This window comes from Aquarana catesbeiana, linkage group LG02, assembly GCF_042186555.1.
Source record: "Aquarana catesbeiana isolate 2022-GZ linkage group LG02, ASM4218655v1, whole genome shotgun sequence".
Lineage (NCBI taxonomy): Eukaryota > Metazoa > Chordata > Amphibia > Anura > Ranidae > Aquarana > Aquarana catesbeiana.
This window is the reverse complement of record NC_133325.1, coordinates 388283317-388305730: the sequence shown is the minus strand read 5'-3', so window position 1 is coordinate 388305730 and position 22414 is coordinate 388283317. Positions and strand designations below refer to the sequence as shown.

Genomic DNA, 22414 nt, shown 5'->3' with positions numbered 1-22414 from the left:
CGAAATCACAGAGCCGAGATACACATAGTCGAGTGTATTCGGCTCTTTCCGGCGCCGCTCAGTCACGCCCAGTCCCGCCATTGGACCTGTGTTATGTCCATCATAGGGCGGGACTGAACGGCGCCAGAAAAAGCCGAACACACTCGACTATGTATCTCGGCGGCGTTCGTTCAGTTCCACCGGCGCCGAGTCCCTCCGAACTCCGCGGCGCCATATTTAAAACACAAACTACTGTCGGCGGCGATCAAGCATGGACACTGGGGCAAAGCTGCACTGACAAGGCTGCACTGGGGCAAAGCTGCACTGACAAGGCTGCACTGGGGCAAAGCTGCACTGACAAGGCTGCACTGGGGCAAAGCTGCACTGACAAGGCTGCACTGGGGCAAAGCTGCACTGACAAGGCTGCACTGGGGCAAAGCTGCACTGACACTAACAAGGCTGCAGATGAACACTGATGAGGCTGCATTGATGGGCATTTAAATGTAAGTTTTTTTTTTCCTTAAACTTCCCTCCTAAAAGTTCTCTTCCTCGCCATCATCACAAGTGTAGGCCCCCAGCTGTGACAGCTTGCGGCTTCAGTCGGTTGCGCACTGCACCTCATCAATGGCTGGGCAATCTTCTGAGACCTGCGGCGTGTCCCAGAAGATAGCAGGGAGGGGGAAGAGGAGAACTTCCACTCGAGTCGCCTAGGGAATTTTTTTTTTTTTTTTAGCTTCAGGTAGAGTGGAAAGGGATTAGACCCCTTGCTTGGTTTGACTGCTATCTGTGCCCCCCGTTAATGAGATTCACCCCATTTGTTCTGCTTACCGTTATCAAAAGTAAAAAAAAAAAAAAAAAAAATCAAGTTTTGGATTGACAAATAGGAAGAGAGGAAAACTTCCAACGGAGGCACTAGTTCTGGTGACACTTAAGAGATTTTCTCTCACTTTGTTTTGGCTATAGGACATCTCCACAACGGGACACAGATGGCAAAAAAACTGACAGAGGTTATAATTCTCCCTCACTTCGTCCAAAAATGGGAAAAATTGCTTTAGTGACAGTTTAAATGTAAACATCTTCTAGAATAATCTAATAAACTTTGACATATTTATACACCAAATTTTAGTGGATGATGAGAAAAATTATATACATAAATAGTTGCTTGAACTCACCATTTGCCATATTTGCATAATGTTATCTTCAGACACTGAGCAGATTACCCAGGGTTCATTTGGATTCCAGCTGAAATCCGAGATCTTTGCTGTGTGCCCACCATGAATAAACTACCAACAAAAAGAATTAAAGCTGCAATTTGCTGTTTAGAATGGCATGAAAGGCTTAAAAAGGAAGCAGGTCAACAAAATTAGGCTTACCAAAAGTTCAGGGGGTCCATCCTCAGCATCTTCTGCCGACTGTTCTTCACCAATTTTACTAGAGACACATACATATTTAGCATTAGAAAACTTGAGTACATTTGTAAAGCCACATATATAAAAAAAAGTTCACCAAAACCAAATTTCTGATTTTATACAGCCACAAGTTTAAGCACAGTAAAAAGACGTAGGGAACCAACAGTTTCTTCCAACTGTTCACTGAGCCGAAGACTCATTGTATAATTCATGCAATCCACAGTGGGTGCCAGGACAAAAACTCCGGTGCCTATGTTTGGGACTTGTTATCCTGGGCTAGCCAATCAAGATAGCGGAAGACTTTGGACTGAAAGGTCAGTGGTGACTGAGTGACGAGAGATTGTGAATGTTGCATCGCTAGTGCGAGAGCATTTTGGAAGATAAATGTGCAATAATAATAATAAAATATCCTGTGCATACTTCATGGGAAGATCCCTGGGGGAGAAATATAAATATATATATATATTTTTTTTTTTTTCAGTCCTCCTTTAAGCCACTTGACAACTAAAGTCAAATAGTGGATTGACCTTTTAATCTGAATTGTGACTAGTAAAAACCTTACCTCAAATCCCAGACATTCAGCCTGCGATCGGTACCACTGGAGGCAAGGATGGTTTCATTATGAGGTGACCAGTGAACCTTGTCCAAATAAGGAAAAGGAGAAGAAAAAAAAGGATAAAATAAAAATGGAGACCTAAAAATTAACATCACTAAATGTAATGCTCGAAAAATCAGGTCTGTGTCGCAATGAAGAGCAAAGTCAAGCCAGTAAGAACAAAATCTAAGCATTTCCATTGAATCTTTAATAAAACAGGAAAGGGATAAAAAAAAAATAAAACACACAACTGATCTGCACTTCCCTCCTCCGCCAATGTTTAAAGGCAAATTCACAGCTTAAATTCTCTCTTCTGTACGGTAGAGCTCTTTTGGCAACAATGGAGAGAGACAAGCTGCCCTTCTGCAGCTACTAAACTGTATTAACATGTGCTACTAAAACTATGGATATCTGATTTCTTCTAAAAACAGCGAAACTCACCTGGAAAATCTCATCTTTATGAGACTCAAACGAATGAAGCTTGAGTTTTAGATTTCTTAAGTCCCACAGGGCAACAGTCTTAAAAGAAAGCATAAAAAAAGGAGGCTAAATCAGCAGGATTCATGACATTTAAAGCGGTTCTAAAGGCTCAAGGTTTTTTACCTTCATGCATTCTATGTATGAAGGTAAACCTATGTGCAGCAGTCATCCATACGCACCGCCCCTTCTCAAAACAGCGATGTGCACGAGTGCCTTGGCTCTGAGGACTCTGCCTCATTGGCTGAAACAGCAGCGGAAGCCATTGACTGTCAATCACAGCCACTAAGCCAGAGTAGAGGGAGAGGGGCTAAGCCACAGCTCTGCATGTGAACAGACATGCAGAGCTGCAGCTCGGGAGCATGCCTGTTTGGGTGCCCCCATCGCAAGCTGCTTGTGCTGGGGGCAGAAGTGCTGGCGGGGGACCCAAAAAGGGGGAGGATCGGGGCAGTACAGAGCACACAAGTATAACTTTTTTTAAAGACTTTAATATCAATTTTTAAAATGGCCTGTTCAATAAATGGCAGTAGAAGCACGACAGCTCACGGTAAAACCACTACATTTTTGCAGTTTGAAAAATAGCAAACATTTCCATAAAATATAAAATCTCAGACCATAGTCTTAAAAAAAAAAAAAAAAAAAAAAAAAAATTATTAGCAGGGAGCAAAGACTTGAAAGTAAAATTCCTGGCTTGCTAGTCATGGTAAAGATGAGCCTTTTTCCAAAATACTGCTCATGTCACAATTAAAGAGAAGAGTTTTATCTAATGTGGCTAAAGTAACTAAAAAAAAAAAAAAAAACTCAAAAAGCTTTGCTTTTTTGGTGACAGGTTTTCTTTAATGCGACATCACAGGTCTAAACACAACCCCCTCCCCAACAGGATTTCTCACCTGCTCTCCCTCCAATAAGACTTACAAAGTGCAGATCGTGCGCCATTAGCATCTTCCCCAGCCAGAGAAAGTTACACCAGAAACCGTAAGTGACATTTTACATGTTGCCAGGGAGTGTGGAAGCAATCCCTTTCATCTGACAACTGAAAGTTAGCTTGGCACATGTACACAAAAAAAATTACACAAGCTGTAGCATTCCAAATTACTTATTCCTTAGACCGGCCATACTCGGTTCGAATTTTGGCCGGGTCAGCAGGAATCAGCTGAGATTCGAACTGTTAATGGGCAGGCTGAAAGTACCAAGTTGATCCACTTAGGTACAACCAAACCTGCCTGATTCTCTTACGATAACTAGCAGCTGGTATAGCTGCTAGTGATAATAATGATCTTCCCCTGGCAAGGACGGCTTCACCCACCCATCCACTGGGAGAATACAATCTCGGTAGGAGAAATTCCCCTGTCAGCACTATCAGTGTTGATTGGGGAATTGTGCAAATTTCTTTCCTGGAACCACAGAAAAGAAAATTTGCAGTGTATAGCCATGTCTTAGAGTTTCTACTATCCCAAATTGTATTGTCATTCTCTAGAGATGTGTTCAATTCACAATAACCTTTTGCAATCAAAATCAGGCACTAACCTTATCAGCAGACCCCGTGGCTAGGATAAACTCACTGTATGGATTGAAGGACAAACAGTTGACCTCTGCAGTGTGCGCGTCTACTGAATGACTTGGTTTTGATGTTGTATTAGACCGGGTGTCCCAACTAGAAAAATAAAATTGGTTCTAGTTTATAAATTACACAAGCAGCAATGACTTCAACCTATCCCCCAAAGTCTTACCCATATTATAGAATTTGTACCGTTTATAATATTGATAGAGATATATAGAGAGATTATATTAAAAAAATAAATAAAATAAGTGTGTGTGTGTGTGTGTGTGTGTGTGTGTGTGTGTGTGTGTGTGTGTGTGTGTGTGTGTGTGTGTGTGTGTGTATTTATTTAGGAAAGGCAGAGCTAACGGCAGGCTCTTTATTGCAGAAGAGACATGCAATGTCTCTCCTACAAATAAAATACACTTACTTGCCCGTTTACAGTCCTCTGCTGAAAACGCACAGCTCTATTTACATTCTGCAGTGCCAGTGTGCTAGGATAAATGACAGTGGCAATGCACAGGAGTGACGCCATCCCACACCAGCCAATCAGGACAGCCGAAGACCACCACCTAAATGCAACCAGAATTCTTGTATAGGCAAATGTGGATGGGCCCTAAAAACAGCTGTGCCATTTTATGTAAACTTCAGATGTAGTTCGATCATTTGTGGTTAGTTCTCACGTGGGGCAGCACTTGACGCCTCTGAAAAGCAGCTGGGAGGCATGCCACCTCTTCAGGTCTCTTAATCCTTAAAAGGACAAACCACTTGACTGCAACCTCTTTCATTGCTAGTGCTTCTGGCACAGTCACATTACCTGTAATGGGTCACTTTCAGCGTCCGTACCACCCGTCCAATACAAAGGCGGCAGGGGCGCGGGACAAAGCATCACAGCCGCAGCATGTGTACAGCACTGAGCGGCTGCAGGTCTTTGTTTAGGTAGACGATTTCTGGGCAGTAATTTGCAATACAGCAGCTCAATTCCCCACCTTTACTACTTCCCTTGTACACATCTGAAGAAACCCTTGGAGATCTAAAGATCCCCTATTTTTTGCCAAGAAAAAAACCCACGCACGATTTCTCACAACCATGCAATGCAATTTTGTAAAAGATATACATAGCAGACATGCTCATCTGCAGAAAGATGAACTATACCTAGTTTGCCTCTATAGTTACACTCCAAGCACTTATTACCAACAGCTGCTTATTAATGCAATTATCCAATAATGTATTAGCAGCAAAAATGTACAAAATCAAGCAGGGAGGTTAGAAACTTTGTTAATGTTGTAAGATTGGGGTTATCAGACTCAAACAGTAGGTGCGTTGTCAGTGACTACTCCAGTACAAAACTATTTTTAAGGGCCTGGTAGCCCACATTTAAAAGCACGGAAAAGTTCACAAAGACATCAGTAGCCCACGTAGGGAGTTCCACCATTACTGTATCTTGCACACAATACTTTAGCCTCCTGGCTTACATTCTTGCCATACGGCGGATTCAGGCCTTTAGCCTGGGCCTTAGGTCTGCTCCTCAGACCCAAAAAAGTTTCCCCAGAGTTAAGCTCTCTCCTGATCAGCTCCTTAGTGCTCTGTCAACAAGTACATCTGCCTCCTGCAGACAAGCATACTCTGGCTGCCCCCTGCAGCCTCTGCCTTTCTCTCCAAAATCTGGCATAAACCAGCAATCTTCCAGGTAGCACAGGGTCCTACTGCCACAATTTTCACATTTCAAACACCAGAATTGCAGATAAAATCTCTCCCCCTCTCTCCCCTTAGTTCAAGGAGAAACTTTCATTCAAACTCTTAAAATAAAATCATACAACCCTAGTAACCTTTAACTTGGTTGCCACTGTTCACCATTTATCTACACCTTGTATTTGTACACATTCCTTTTCTAGTCTGCCCCTCTTTTTCCCCTTCTAGATGACCATTTAGCACTTATTTTCCATCCCTATCCAAAAGTAACAAAAAAGTAACATTAATCCATACATCCTAGACCTAGATTGTGTAACTCCTCTATGCTCACACATTTTTTTTTTTTTTTATAGGGTAGTATTTGATCAACTGCTTTCATCCATTGATTTACTGGGGGTGGTGCCACTTGCATCCATCTTACCGCAATTTGCTTCTGTGATAAAAATAGCATTTCTTGCATTAGAATCTTAGTATGTCTTGGCCATATCTCATCCTCCAGTAATCCCAACACACACCTCAGCAGTACATGGAATTGATCTAACCAATACAATTGACAGGTTTTTCTATTACTTGCTTCAAATACCTTAAAAATGAAATCAGTGTGCCACATTAAGTGCAAGAAGTCTGCCCCTCTTGGTGGCATCTCAGACAGTTCAATGTGGTCTTGTGCCCTATTCCAAGTAATCTACTTGCTCTAAGCTATACCAGATGTATCATATAAATTGAATTAGCCCATTAGTTGCTGGTGAAACTGTCAAAAGTATGAAGCAAATCTCTTTCCATCTCTTCTGTCATATTCGGGATGATCATCTGCCATTTATCCCTTACTTTGTAGTTCTGCATACCTTAGCTATACTTTACTCGCATTAAGTGCAGGCTAACAGTCCTTTAGGGCCCTGTGCTCTAAACACTTCAATAAAAAGGGGGAACTTCGACATCTTGGGATTCTGACTACCCAGTTGCACCTGTAGAACATGGAGCTGTAGATATTTATAAACATTTTTATGGGAGGTTATACTGTATACATACTAAAATTAATGAATTATATAACCGCCTATGTGTGACTATGCCCGTTTCCAGAAATAACAGTCCATACATATATTTAAAGTGGTTGTATACCCAAATTAGACATTTTTACCTACAGGTCAGCCTATAAGGCTGACCTGTAGGTAAAATTAATATCTCCTAAACCTATACGGTTTAGGAGATATTCCCCCTTTGCATGCAGCCGCTGACGTCAGAGGCGCATGCGCTCTGAATGCCTGGCTGAAGTTTCGGCAGTCACTGCCGGACCTTGCTGGGAAGAAAACTCCCTCGCACATGTGCAGGAGTGACATCATCAGCGCCGGAGCCACGAACCCGGAAGACTAGCTCATTATGTCTTTGCCTTGCAGAGGTTTTTTTTTATGTGCGGCTATACAACCGCTTTAACTGATCAAAAGCTGGGTTATTCCAGATTGGGACTTCCAAAGGGGTGTCAGTAAAGCCCACCACTTTGTTTCCCTCCACACTGGATCGTGCCAAAGTTTAGAGATTTTTACTCGGGGTAACCTAGCTGCCTGAGCCTCCAATCCCACTAAAATCTCATCTACTTCCAAAATCTTCAAAAGATACCCCCTTTCTCCCTGTTCCTGGGATACCCACTTCTGCAGATGCTTCTATTGGCCCGCCAGATAAGATAACTATACATCCAGCAGAGCTACTCCTGCCTTAGTTTTAGGTTGCCATAGCATTAATTTTAACCTACATCTTCAATTAGCCCATATGAATCTGGTAAAGTGGGAGTTCAGTTTACTAAATACTGATTTAGGCATTACTGGTGAACGTGAGAATACATACAAGCATGTAATATTGTTTTAATCAAATTTATTCTCCCCACTACCCATAACAGCAATAATACAGATTTCTGCCCAGTCTCTAAAGTTTACACAGAATGATGGGGAAAACCAAACAAAAAAACCCCAAAAAAACAAAAAAAAAAACAAAAAAAAACCCACACACTCAAACCACCCATGCACATCTGATGAACAGCTAGTTCTGTGAATGGAAATGCCCTGCTAAGAAAGGTCAAAGGAGAACGAGGAGACTGCTTTGAACGGACATAGGCTATTGTAACTCCAATAATCAAACTTTACATCTGACAGTTTTGTAGCAAAGGGAGGTCTTCCTCCCCCCAGCATTAGTGTTGGGTTCCCAATAAAGTGTTCAGTTGGTGCAAGTACATAAAATGGAGAGGGGAAAAAATAAATAAAAAAAACACACAACTTACATCATGAGCTTCTGATCATCTGCTACAGAGCCAAACAAAGATTCATGCAGAAGGTGCCAGGCTACATCTTCTACCACTGCCGAGTGGCCCGTAAAAATGGCTTTAGCATCAACTATTTTCCCCTCTTTTGGTCCAGCACTTATATCCCACAAGCAAACAGTCTGAAAACAGAATAAGATTTTAGAAATCAATAAGCTACCTAAAAAGGTAAAAAAAAAAAAATATAATTAAAATGTAACTGGCAACCATTAAATACCTGTGTATCACCAACACATTTTGCAGTCCAGTTCAGCCACTACTGTATTGTAGCACACCACACGAAGGAGCCGCTGGTGAATAAGGATCCCCCACCCTGCACAGCTAGGCACACCAAATATTGACTGTATCCTAGAGTCAAGAGGCAGTCCACTTGGACAGGGAATAAGGACATAAAGGGATGCCCACCTGACTTGGAACAACTTCTCTATATACAGTCTATAGACAATCCTCTTCCTCCAGCACTAGCTTTCAGAAAAAGGAAAAACTCAGTTGGAACACTGATGAATCTGACAGAAATAGACTTAGATTAAGCAAAAGCCACTTACAGGAAGGAACATCTGACCCCTTGGGTTGTATAGAGAAAATCCAGTGTCCGGCTACATTTCTGTGGCTACTGATCCCAGAACTACCTATTCAGGCATTGCCAGCCCACCTGGCTGGAGCTGCCTCTTCTTACTAGCCCTCCTGGCTACTTTCCATAGTCCTCCCCAACTGTCACTCACCAGCCACCCGGCTGACTTCTCCTGGAGATCCCCTGGATATGCTAGATGGCTCCTGCTGTCCTCTTGCTCCCGTGCCTCTGGACAGGACTCCTCTGTGTTGTAAGAGGATTCCTCCAGCACCCGAGCCCCAAAGTCACCCAAGGGGCTACCCTCAAGGGCCAACAGCCTCCTCAGCACTCCATCCTCCACCAAACTGCCCCTTCAGGCATGAGCATTTAACCACTTGCCTACAGGGCACTTTTACCCCCTTCTCATTTTCAGTGCTCCCACACTTTGAATGACAATTACTCAGTCATGCAACACTGTACCCCATACAAAATCTGTCTTTTCACACAGATAAAGCTTTTTGGTGGTATTTAATCACCACTGGGTTTTTTTTTTTTGGCGCTATAAGACAAAAAAAAAAAAACAACAAAAAGAAAATCTCATTGGTTCTAAAATTAGTAATTTTTCTTCATACATTTTGGTCAAAATTTATACTGCTACATATCTAATAAAAAAAAAAAAAAAAAAAAAAAAAAAGACCAAAGTATATATTTTGCCTTTGTGAAAGTTATAGTCCACACGTTTTGGTGCCAATCATTGAAAATTGATCACACCTGATGTACTGACGGCCTCTCTCATTACTTAACAAAAAGCCAGAACAGTGCAAATAACACTAACAAAAAAAATTGTAACATGTTTTTTCTCCTCCTTAAGGTGGTTATATTATTAGATTAGACATTCTGCTCTTAGTTTTTTTGTGTTTTTATACTGAAATAAATGAGGTTTCCTCTGCAACGCTGGTCCTTGTAGTCCTCCTACTGGCACTATCTCCCATAGACTATTTAACCACTTCAGCCCCAAGCTGTGTTTTGAGATTTGTTGTTTACAAGTTAAAATCGGGGTTTTTTGCTAGAAAATTACATAGAACCCCCACCGCAAACATAACTTTTTTCAGACATCCTAGAAAATAAAATGGCGGTCATTGCAATAATTTGTCACACCGTATTTGTGCAGCGGTCTTACAAGCACAATTTTTTTTGGAAAAAAAAATATGAGTTAAACAGTAAAGTTAGCCCAATTTTTTCTATATTGTGAAAGATGTTACGCTGAGTAAATTGATACCAAACATGCCACACTTCAAAATTGCGCCTACTCGTGGAATGGCGACAAACTTTGGCACTTAAAAATCTCCATTGGCGACGTTTAAACATTTCTACAGGTTACTAGTTTTGAGTTACACAGGAGGTCTGGTGCTAGAATTATTGCTCACGCTAACAATCGCAGAGATACCTCACATGTGTGGTTTGAACACAATTTTCATACAAATGCGGATGCAACTTACGTATGCGTTCGCTTCTGCGCGCAAGCTCGGTGGGACAAAAAATTTAAAAAAAAAAAAAAGAAGTTTACCTACACTGTCCTTTACAAAAAAAATAAATTGGGTCACTTATTCCTATTACAAACACCCTTGTAATAGATAAAAAAAAACAACATTTTTAGAACAGCTTACCTGTAAAATCCTTTTCTTTGAAGTACATCACAGGGACACAGAGCCATAGTAGTTACTATGTGGGTTATAGGCCACCTTCAGGTGATGACACTGGCAAACCCCAAGACAAGAAGGCCACTACCTATATAACCCCCTCCCACTACTGGGAGTACCTCAGTTTTGTAACAAAGCAATACACGTGTATACCAAGAAGGGTGGGACCTCTGTGTCCCGTGACGTACTTCAAAGAAAAAGGATTTTACAGGTAAGCTGTTTTAAAAATCCCATTTTCTTATCGTACATCACGGGAATCACCACTGGGTTTTTTTTTTTTTGTTTTTTTTGGCGCTATAAGACAAAAAAAAAAAAAAAAAAAAAGTTTTTTCATTTGTTCTAACATTAGTAATTTTTCTTCATACATTTTGGCCAAAATTTATACTGCTACATATCTAACTAAAAAAAAAAAAAAAAAAAAAGACCAAAATCAGTATATATTTTGCCTTTGTGAAAGTTAGTCCACACGTTTTGGTGCTGGTAGGTTAATTGGCTTCTGTCCAAAATTGGCCCTAGTATATGAATGTGAGTTGGGAACCTTGGATTGTGGGCTCCTTGAAGGTAGGGACCAATGTGAGTGTGCGATGTATGTGTGGAGCACTACGTAAATTGACAGCGCTATATGGGTAGTACCTTAAAATAAAAATAGGGATAATTGTAGACGCACACACCCACACTTACTCAGGTTGAACTGGATGGACTGGTGTCTTTATTCAACCTTACTATGTAACTATGTGACACAGAGCCATAGTATTTACTATGTGGGATGTCCCATGGCAATGCCAACTGAAGGGAGGGAGACAACAAAAGTAGGGCACCATGAGACCAGAGGACTTATACTGCCGTCTGCAGTACACTGCGCCCAAAGGCGATAGCCTCTTGACCTTTTACATCTACTTGATAGAATCTGGTAAATGTATGGACTGAAGATCAAGTTGCGGCCTTGCAGATTTGAGCTATGGAGACTTGGTGATGCACTGCCCAGGAAGTACTAACAGCCATGGTGGAGTGCGCTTTAATATGGAAAGGTGGAATTTTCCCTCTTTAACCACTTCCCGCCCGCCATCATATGACGTCCTGGGCTTTGAGATGGGTATATCTGAATGATGCCTGTAGTTACAGACATCATTCAGATAATGCCGGTTTCAGCCGGGGAATCTCTACACCATAGGAACGATCACAGCGGCCGTTCCACCGCTTGATCGTTCCTACAGGAGGCGAGAGGGGACGTCCCCCCCTCCCGCCGCCCTCCGGCTCACCGTTACGATCGGTGAGGCGGAGAGAGCGGATCCGCCGGCGCCGGATGTAGATCCTAGAGATTTCTGGCGGACCAGATGGTCGCCGGAGTCTCTATGATCATCGGAGGCCGGGAGCGATGTTATGACGTCACGCCCGGCCTCTCCATTTAAAAAAATGGCAACGCTTCGGCTGGGAAGTGGTGATCGTTTTATTTATTTTTGGCTTCCTGGCCTAGTTGTGAGATGCGGGGTCTTATTGACCCCATATCTCACTATTAAGAGGACCTGTCATATTCCTATTACAAGGGATGTTTACATTCCTTGTAATAGGGATAAAAGTGATCAAATTTTTTTGTTTTTCTAAAAAGTGTCAAAATAAAAAAGAAAAAAAAAAAAAAAAAAAATATGTTTTAAAGAGCTGCTGCCCTTGCACGCAGAAGCGAACGCATACGCAAGTATATGAAAACTGTTCAAACCATACATGTGAGGTATCGCTGCAAACACTGGAGCGAGAGCAATCATTTTGTCCCTAGACCTCCTCTAACTCAAAACATGTAACCAGTAAAAAAAATTTCAAGCGTTGCCTATGGGGATTTTTAAGTACTGAACATTGGCGCCATTCCACGAGCGTGTGCAATTTTGAAGCGTGACATGTTAGGTATCTATTTACTCGGCGTAACTTCATCTTTCACAATATGCAAAAACATTGGGCTAACTTTACTGTTTTGTTTTTTTTTGCCGAGTAGAGCAGCGTGCTGATAGTTTTTTTGGCATCTCCTAACACTCTTCCTCGTGAAGAGGGGGAGAGTACAGCCCAGGTGGGGGGGTGTCTGGAGAAGAGAAAAAAAAAAAACCCAGACTTACCGGAGGTCTGCTGCTAGCTGGAGAAAAAAAAAAAAAAAAAAAAAGAAGCCTGATGCTCCGGACACACTGATCTCTTGGGGAAGCATGAGAAGGTATGTGCTCTATACAGCCCCTAGTGGTGACACTTAGGCATGACAACATTTACCAATTAACCCTTTCATGACTAAGCCTATTTCTGACATTTGGTGTTCACAAGTTAAAAACCTTATTTTTTGCTAGAAAATTACTTAGAACCCCCAAACGTTATATATATTTTTAGCAGAGAACAAATATATTTGTGCAGCGGTGTTTTAAACGCAACTTTTTGGGAAAAGGGACACTTTTTTTTGTAAATTCATGAAAGATTAGAGTTACAGAGGAGGTCTTATTGCTCTCGCGATCGCGGCGATACGTCACATGTGTGATTAGAACACCGTTTACATAAGCGGGCACCACTTCCATATGCGTTTTCTTTGCTGCACAAGTACAAAACATATTACAGCGCGAGTACAAAACATATTACAGCACACACATTCAAGAATGACATTTCCTGCAAGGAAACACCTGAACATATTCAAAAAAATACAGGGGTTTGATCACACTATATGGTCATATAGTGCTAAGCACTTACTTCAACAGAGTACCCCGAATTTGTTCTTTGCTGCGCAAGCTCGCGGTGACAGGTGCTTTAACCAGCTGCCGACCGCCGCACGACGATGTACGTCGACAGAGCGGCACGGGCAGGCAAAAGGACTTACAGGTACGTCCTTGCCTGCCCGCGGGTGGGGGGTCCGATCGGACCCCCCCCCCCCCCCCCGGTGCCTGCGGCGGTCGGCAAATCTCCCCCCGGCGATCGGTGGTGAGGGGGAGGCCATCCATTTGTGGCCCCCCCCTCGCGATCGCTCCCAGCCAATGGGATCATTTCCCTGCCTCTGTATTGTACACAGAGGCAGAGGAAATAATGTCATCTCTCCTCGGCTCGGTATTTTCCGTTCCGGGCCAAGGAGAGAAGACTGTAATGTGAGTGCACCAACACACACACACACACAGTAGAACATGCCAGGCACACAAAACACCCCAATCCCCCCCCCGATCGCCCCTCGATACCCCCCCCCCCCCCGTCACAAACTGACACCAAGCAGGTTTTTTTTTTTTTTTTTTTCTGATTACTGTATTGGTGTCAGTTTGTGACAGTTACAGTGTTAGGGCAGTGAGTGTTAGGCCCCCTGTAGGTTTAGGATACCCCCCTAACCCCCCCTAATAAAGTTTTAACCCCTTGATCACCCCCCCGTCACCAGTGTCGCTAAGCGATCATTTTTCTGATCGCTGTATTAGTGTCGCTGGTGACGCTAGTTAGGGACGTAAATATTTAGGTTCGCCGTCAGCGTTTTATAGCGACAGGGACCCCCATATACTATCTAATAAATGTTTTAACCCCTTGATTGCCCCCTAGTTAACCCTTTCACCACTGATCACCGTATAACTGTTACGGGTGACGCTGGTTAGTTCGTTTATTTTTTATAGTGTCAGGGTACCCGCCGTTTATTACCGAATAAAGGTTTAGCCCCCTGATCGCCCGGCGGTGATATGCGTCGCCCCAGGCAGCGTCAGATTAGCGCCAGTACCGCTAACACGCACGCAGCATACGCCTCCCTTAGTGGTATAGTATCTGATCAATATCTGATCCGTTCAGATCTATACTAGCGTCCCCAGCAGTTTAGGGTTCCCAAAAACGCAGTGTTAGCTGGATCAGCCCAGATACCTGCTAGCACCTGCGTTTTGCCCCTCCGCCCAGCCCAGCCCACCCAAGTGCAGTATCGATCGATCACTGTCACTTATAAAACACTAAACGCATAACTGCAGCGTTCGCAGAGTCAGGCCTGATCCCTGCGATCGCTAACAGTTTTTTTGGTAGCGTTTTGGTGAACTGGCAAGCACCAGCCCCAGGCAGCGTCAGGTTAGCGCCGGTCGCGCTAACACCCACGCACGCACCGTACACCTCCCTTAGTGGTATAGTATCTGAACTGATCAATATCTGATCCGATCAGATCTATACTGGCGTCCCCAGCAGTTTAGGGTTCCCAAAAACGCAGTGTTAGCGGGATCAGCCCAGATACCTGCTAGCACCTGCGTTTTGCCCCTCCGCCCGGCCCAGCCCACCCAAGTGCAGTATCGATCGATCACTGTCACTTACAAAACACTAAACGCATAACTGCAGCGTTCGCAGAGTCAGGCCTGATCCCTGCGATCGCTAACAGTTTTTTTGGTAGCGTTTTGGTGAACTGGCAAGCGCCAGCGGCCTAATACACCCCGGTCGTAGTCAAACCAGCACTGCAGTAACACTTGGTGACGTGGCAAGTCCCATAAGTGCAGTTCAAGCTGGTGAGGTGGCAAGCACAAGTAGTGTCCCGCTGCCACCAAAAAGACAAACACAGGCCCGTCGTGCCCATAATGCCCTTCCTGCTGCATTCGCCAATCCTAATTGGGAAACCACCACTTCTGCAGCACCCGTACTTCCCCCATTCACATCCCCAACCAAATGCAGTCGGCTGCATGAGAGGCATTTTTATGTCCTCCCGAGTACCCCTACCCAACGAACCCCCCCAAAAAAGATGTCGTGTCTGCAGCAAACGCGGATATAGGCGTGACACCCGCTATTATTGTCCCTCCTGTCCTGACAATCCTGGTCTTTGCATTGGTGAATGTTTTGAACGCTACCATTCACTAGTTGAGTATTAGCGTAGGGTACAGCATTGCACAGACTAGGACACACTTTCACAGGGTCTCCCAAGATGCCATTGCATTTTGAGAGACCCGAACCTGGAACCGGTTACAGTTATAAAAGTTACAGTTACAAAAAAAGTGTTAAAAAAAAAAAAAAAAAAACACAAACAAAAATATAAAATAAAAAATAGTTGTTGTTTTATTGTTCTCTCTCTATTCTCTCTCTCTCTCTATTCTCTCTATTGTTCTGCTCTTTTTTTACTGTATTCTATTCTGCAATGTTTTATTGTTATTATGTTTTATCATGTTTGCTTTTCAGGTATGCAATTTTTTATACTTTACCGTTTACTGTGCTTTATTGTTAACCATTTTTTTGTCTTCAGGTACACCATTCACGACTGAGTGGTTATACCAGAATGATGCTTGCAGGTTTAGGTATCATCTTGGTATCATTCTTTTCAGCCAGCGGTCGGCTTTCATGTAAAAGCAATCCTAGCAGCTAATTAGCCTCTAGACTGCTTTTACAAGCAGTGGGAGAGAATGCCCCCCACCGTCTTCCGTGTTTTTCTCTGGCTCTCCTGTCTCAACAGGGAACCTGAGAATGCAGCCGGTGATTCAGCCAGCTGACCATAGAGCTGATCAGAGACCAGAGTGGCTCCAAACATCTCTATGGCCTAAGAAACCGGAAACTACGAGCATTTTATGACTTAGATTTCGCCGGATGTAAATAGCGCCATTGGGAAATTGGGGAAGCATTTTATCACACTGATCTTGGTGTGGTCAGATGCTTTGAGGGCAGAGGAGAAATCTAGGGTCTAACAGACCCCAATTTTTTCAAAAAAAGAGTACCTGTCACTACCTATTGCTATCATAGGGGATATTTACATTCCCTGAGATAATAAAAATGATTAAAAAAAAAAAAAAAAAATGAAAGGAACAGTTTTAAAATAAGATAAAAAAGCAAAAAAATAAAGAAAAAAAAAAACAAAGTACCCCTGTCCCCCCTGCTCTCGCGCTAAGGCGAACGCAAGTGTCGGTCTGGCGTCAAATGTAAACAGCAATTGCACCATGCATGTGAGGTATCACCGCGACGGTCAGATCGAGGGCAGTAATTTTAGCAGTAGACCTCCTCTGTAAATCTAAAGTGGTAACCTGTAAAGGCTTTTAAAAATGTATTTATTTTGTTGCCACTGCACGTTTGTGCGCAATTGTAAAGCATGTCATGTTTGGTATCCATGTACTCGGCCTAAGATCATCTTTTTTATTTCATCAAACATTTGGGCAATATAGTGTGTTTTAGTGCATTAAAATGTAAAAAAGTGTGTTTTTTCCCCAAAAAATGCATTTGAAAAATCGCTGCGCAAATACTGTGTGAAAAAAATGAAACACCCACCATTTTAATCTGTAGGGCATTTGCTTTAAAAAAATATATAATGTGTGGGGGTTCAAAGTAATTTTCTTGCAAAAAAAAATAATTTTTTCATGTAATCAAAAAGTGTCAGAAAGGGCTTTGTCTTCAAGTGGTTAGAAGAGTGGGTGATGTGTGACATAAGCTTCTAAATGTTGTGCATAAAATGCCAGGACAGTTCAAACCCCCCCCCCCCAAATGACCCCATTTTGGAAAGTAGACACCCCAAGCTATTTGCTGAGAGGCATGTCGAGTCCATGGAATATTTTATATTGTGACACAAGTTGCGGGAAAGAGACAAATTTTTTTTTTTTTTTTTTTTTTTGCACAAAGTTGTCACTAAATGATATATTGCTCAAACATGCCATGGGAATATGTGAAATTACACCCCAAAATACATTCTGTTGCTTCTCCTGAGTACGGGGATACCACATGTGAGACTTTTTGGGAGCCTAGCCGCGTATGGGACCCCGAAAACCAAGCACCGCCTTCAGGCTTTCTAAGGGCGTAAATTTTTCATTTCACTCTTCACTGCCTATCACAGTCTGAGGCCATGGAATGCCCAGGTGGCACAAAACCCCCCAAATGACCCCATTTTGGAAAGTAGACACCCAAAGCTATTTGCTGAGCGGTATAGTGAGTATTTTGCAGACCTCACTTTTTGTCACAAAGTTTTAAAAATTAAAAAAAGAAAAAAAAATTTTTTTTTTGTCTTTCTTCATTTTCAAAAACAAATGAGAGCTGCAAAATACTCACCATGCCTCTCAGCAAATAGCTTGGGGTGTCTACTTTCCAAAATGGGGTCATTTGGGGGGGGGGGGGGGTTTGTGCCACCTGGGCATTCCATGACCTCCGAAACTGTGATAGGCAGTGAAGAGTGAAATCAAAAATGTACACCCTTAGAAATCCTGAAGGCGGTGATTGGTTTTCGGGGTCCCGTACGCGGCTAGGCTCCTAAAAAGTCCCACACATGTGCTATCCCCGTACTCAAGAGAAGCAGCAGAATGTATTTTGGGGTGCAATTCCACATATGCCCATGACCTGTGTGAGCAATATATCATTTAGTGACAACTTTGTGCAAAAAAAAATAAATAAATAGTCACTTTCCCGCAACTTGTGTCAAAATATAAAATATTCCATGGACTCAACATGCCTCTCAGCAAATAGCTTGGGGTGTCTACTTTCCAAAATGGGGTCATTTGGGGGAGGTTTGTGCCATCTGGGCATTTTATGGCCTTCAAAACTGATAGGTAGTGAGGAGTAAAATCAAAAATGTACGCCCTTAGAAATCCTGAAGGCAGTGATTGGTTTTCGGGGCCCCGTACGCGGCTAGGCTCCCAAAAAGTCCCACACATGTGGTATCCCCATACTCAGGAGAAGCAGCTAAATGTATTTTGGGGTGCAATTCCACATATGCCCATGGCCTGTGTGATCAATATATCATTTAGTGACAACTTTTTGTAATTTTTTTTTTTTTGTCATTATTCAATCACTTGGGACAAAAAAAATGAATATTCAATGGGCTCAACATGCCTCTCAGCAATTTCTTTGGGGTGTCTACTTTCCAAAATGGGGTCATTTGTGGGGGTTTTGTACTGCCCTGCCATTTTAGCACCTCAAGAAACGACATAGGCAGTCATAAATTAAAGGCTGTGTAAATTCCAGAAAATGTACCCTAGTTTGTAGGCGCTATAACTTTTGCGCAAACCAATATACACTTATTGACTTTTTTTTACCAAAGACATGTGGCCAAATACATTTTGGCCTAAATGTATGACTAAAATTGAGTTTATTGAATTTTTTTTAGAACAAAAAGTAGAAAATATCATTTTTTTTTCAAAATTTTCGGTCTTTTTCCGTGTATAGCGCAAAAAATAAAAAAACGGCAGAGGTGATCAAATACAATCAAAAGAAAGCTCTATTTGTGGGAAGAAAAGGACGCAAATTTCGTTTGGGTACAGCATTGCATGACCGCGCAATTAGCAGTTAAAGCGACGCAGTGCCAAATTGGAAAAAGTGCTCTGGTCAGGAAGGGGGTAAATCCTTCCGGGGCTGAAGTGGTTAAAAAAAAAAAAAAAAAATTTATATTAAATTGTGTTTAAAAAAAAATTTGATCACTTTTATTGCTGTCACAAGGAATGTAAACATCTCTTGTGATAGTAATAGGTGGTGACAGGTACTCTTTATGGAGGGATCGGGGGTCTAAAAAAGACCTCCAATCCCTCCTTTGCACTTCAAAGTATTCAGAGCACCGAAAACTGTATCTGAATACTGTATATTTTTTAACATCTGGTGCCATTGGCAGCCGAGTAAACAGGAAGTGACGTTGCTTCCGTGTTTACATTCAGGAGACTGGAACGAAGCAGTTTCTGGCTTCGTGCCTGTCTCTAGCCGCTGGAAGTGGCAGATCGAGTCTCCCGATGGGACCGGAGGCCTGGTCAGAGCGGCAGGAGGGGTCCCCTCCCGCTCCTCCAGGATTACAATCAAGTGGCTTTTAGCCGCATCGGTTGTTATCCATGGAAAGCTGATCGCCCAATCTAAACAGTACCGGGATGACGCCTGCAGCTGCGGGCATCATCCCGGTATAACCCCCGAAAGCCGAGGCCGCATATCTGCATACACTCGGCAGGAAAGGGTGAAAGGAGACATTTCATAAGAAAATTCAAAAATCTTAGAAAACTCCACTTACCTTTCCCGCCACAGGGTTTTCTGTGGTAAAAACCAACAGACCCAATCTTCACCCTTCACGGTGGGTTCCGTTAACAAACCTTCAGGAACCGGGGACCCTCGGGGAACCCACAATTCTGGACCTGTAATAGCATCCCTCCAGTAAAATTTTATGGCCTTAATACCAGAAGTACTCTCTAAAGAGAGAGAAGCGTTACAGGCAAAACCTCGTTTCTTCAGACACGAGGCCCGGGTACCATTCAATTCAGCCTAAAAGACACTTTGAATGGATCCGGTTGCATAGCTGGCCCCAGCAAGGATTGCTCCAGTGGAGCTCAGCACATCTTTACTCGTGACCAACACCTTAGACACTGGCGAGAAAACTGAGGTACTCCCAGTAGTGGGAGGGGTTATATAGGGAGTGGACTTCTCATCTTAGGGTGTGCCAGTGTCCATCACCTGAAGGTGGCCTATAACCCACATAGGAACTACTATGGCTGTGTGCTATTATGTACCATAAGAAAATGCATGACAGGACCTTTTTGTTCTGTCTCATACAGTGTCCCTGTCAGTTTCATTAAAAAATATTTTTTTTTAATTCGACAGTGAGGCAATTTATTAGGAGACACAAAGGATAGTATATAGATATATTAGTTATTCCTGCAGCAGGAGAGGGATTGGGGGGGGCACTGTCATAGGTGACACGCAAAGAGGGGAGGGGATGAGGACAGACAAACAGAAAAGCAGGCTGTGGATGACGGAGGCACGCAAACAGACCACGGTATCAGGGGCTTAACAGTCATGATTATCGTGGTCCGTTTGCAGAGGGGAGGGTATAGCCAGGCAGGACCAGCCAGGTATTACAGAGTGCCATATTACACAGCACAAGCACTGTATAACATGCTTTAAAGAGGGAGTCCACCTAAAAAATAAAAAAAATAAATAAAAATAAAATAAAAAAAAAAAATTTAAAGCCAGCAGCTACAAATACTGCAGCTGCTGACTTAATAAATGGCCAGTGACCTGTCCCAGGCTCCAGCGATGTCGGCAGCCGACGCTGATAACCCGCTCGGTTCTCGGCAGCTGCCGCCGCCATCCTAGGTGAGGGAATCAGGAAGTGAAGCGTTGCGGCTTCACATCTTGGTTCCCTACTGCGCATGCGCGAGTCGCGCTGCGCATCGTAACTGGTCTCCGCTATCTCCTAGGACCTGTGTGTTTCCCAGGAGACAGCGCGGAGGGACAGGAAGAGGCATAGACTCCTGTGGAAGTCTATGCCGGAAGTGGATGCAAATACCTGTCTTAGACAGGTATCTGCACCCCCCTCCCACATGAAAGGTGCCAAATGTGACACCAGAGGGGGGGAGGGTTCCGAAAAGGGGAAGTTCCATTTTTGTGTGGAACTCCGCTTTAAAAGGAACAGAATCTGTGTGTTTTTTGGGTTAACACTTTAAATGTGAGATCTGGGGGTCAAAAAGACCTCAGATCTCATTTATACTAAAATGCAATAATAAAAAATTAGTAACTATAAAAAAAAAAAAAAAAAAAAGCAACATCTTGCCATTACCAGTATAGGCCTGTAGTAGCCGAATGCTCTGAGCGCGTAACCTACTATTCCACACGTCTGATCTTCTGACTCTTCTGGTGACGTCATATCCGTGGGAAGGACCACGCTATCACTTCCTGAACCTCGAGGCTCCAGGAACTGACTCTCTCGCTCTACATCGAGCGTTTGGAACCACTGCACCATGATGACAGCCAAGATATCTACACACAGATAAGCTCTAATCCATGTACTTCTTGTAAGTGCTCCTAATCCCGTTTTTAGACATTAAACCTTGGTATACTACACTCAGTTGGCGCATCCTTCCCTCTCTCCTGTGCTACGTATTTAACTAAAGTTCAAATACAGAGAACAAAATTAAATATAGCTTCAAACCGTCTTTCAATATACTTTCTACCTCCCATGAGTAGTGCGACCCATTAACAGATTTTAGAGCGTCACCAATTACTACCTAATGTATAACAGGCAAAATTTTTTTTTGTTTAGATATGGATTGGGGGGGGGGTGGGGGGGTATAAAACAGCTGTCTGGTTTTCATTGTTGTCTGTGTACCCCCCCTTTAGCGAGATTCATACCATTTGTCATGTTACTATTATTGAAGTTTAATTAAAAAAAAAAAAAAAAAACACAAGTTTTTGAATGTCCCCTGAACAGTCAGAAAAGGGAAATCATCTAATGGGGATACTAGATCTGGTGACCCTGTCACAAAGTGTTTTGCCAAATTCTACTTCAATAATCCTGGAGGGTGCAAGCACAAATTGGGCAGGACCTGAAACCAGGATCATTTCTAGGAACGATTCAAGCACAAAATCACTTGTGTGTACAATAGCTGCCAATTATAAAACACTAAACATCCCCACAGAGGCCAGGGAGAATAGGGTACTTAAGTGCACAAAGCCAGAAGACCCAGACTTTTGAAGCCCATGCTGGGTAAAATTGTAGGAGTGCAGTGTTGTCTTCAACTAAACTTCAAGTTTTAATATTATGAATAAATGGTTAGTGTTAGTGATTAAGGGTATATTCACATCAGATAACCAATTTAACAGGAGTTAAAGTGCATTTGGTGCACACATAAGGGATCCTTTCTAACGATTTTGCTAAAAGACAACTTTCCTCCTATGTAGCATCAGATGACAACATTAAAGGCTTCATAGCTTACTTACATGGTCATCAGACGCACTGAGTAGGTGTCCACTGAGATTAGAATTCCAAGACAGGCCATAACCCTCCTTTTGGTGCCCTCTCAATCGGAGATCCGGGCTGCACTCTCCACTGGGGTCTACAAAGAAAAGACAGCAGGTACTATTGGCAATTCCTTTCTACAAATAAGGTCCACCAGCCGCACCATAATAATTTGTTACCTACAAAAACCCTGAAATTTGCATTTAAAAAAGTAAACTCTGCCTTCTGCTTCCCAAAAGCATGAGATTCCCAGTTAATCTTTTACTGTGAAAGCCTGCTAAAAGTGTTTAGAAAACAGGCTAAACCTGGTCACAGACCCAAGACAATTATGTGTCCTATTGGAGAAGTCTACGTCTGAGAGAAGCAGACACTCCAGCCAGCAATGGAGTTTAACCAAGCTATAAAATGAGACATGAAATGTTTGGAAGACAATGCACCAAGTAACTAGACTTTAAAAGATCACACACACAATGAGCATTATTACTTGCTGACCTATCTCAATATCATGGCTGCAGCCATGATCTTGCATCTTTACAGCCAG

At 42.8% G+C, this 22414-nt stretch overlaps 1 protein-coding gene across 1 annotated transcript in view; it reads right to left on the bottom strand.

The window, feature by feature from the left end:
• Positions 1 to 22414, bottom strand: part of RBBP7 (RB binding protein 7, chromatin remodeling factor) — a 44356-nt gene that overhangs the window by 944 nt on the left and 20998 nt on the right. Inside the window, exons 5-11 of the mRNA XM_073615189.1 lie at positions 21855 to 21970; positions 7962 to 8122; positions 3988 to 4114; positions 2425 to 2502; positions 1951 to 2027; positions 1353 to 1410; positions 1152 to 1262 (exon numbers count right to left, since the gene is read on the bottom strand). Coding sequence (XP_073471290.1) covers positions 1152 to 1262; positions 1353 to 1410; positions 1951 to 2027; positions 2425 to 2502; positions 3988 to 4114; positions 7962 to 8122; positions 21855 to 21970 — 728 coding nt within the window. The remainder of the gene's footprint in view (positions 1 to 1151; positions 1263 to 1352; positions 1411 to 1950; positions 2028 to 2424; positions 2503 to 3987; positions 4115 to 7961; positions 8123 to 21854; positions 21971 to 22414) is intronic.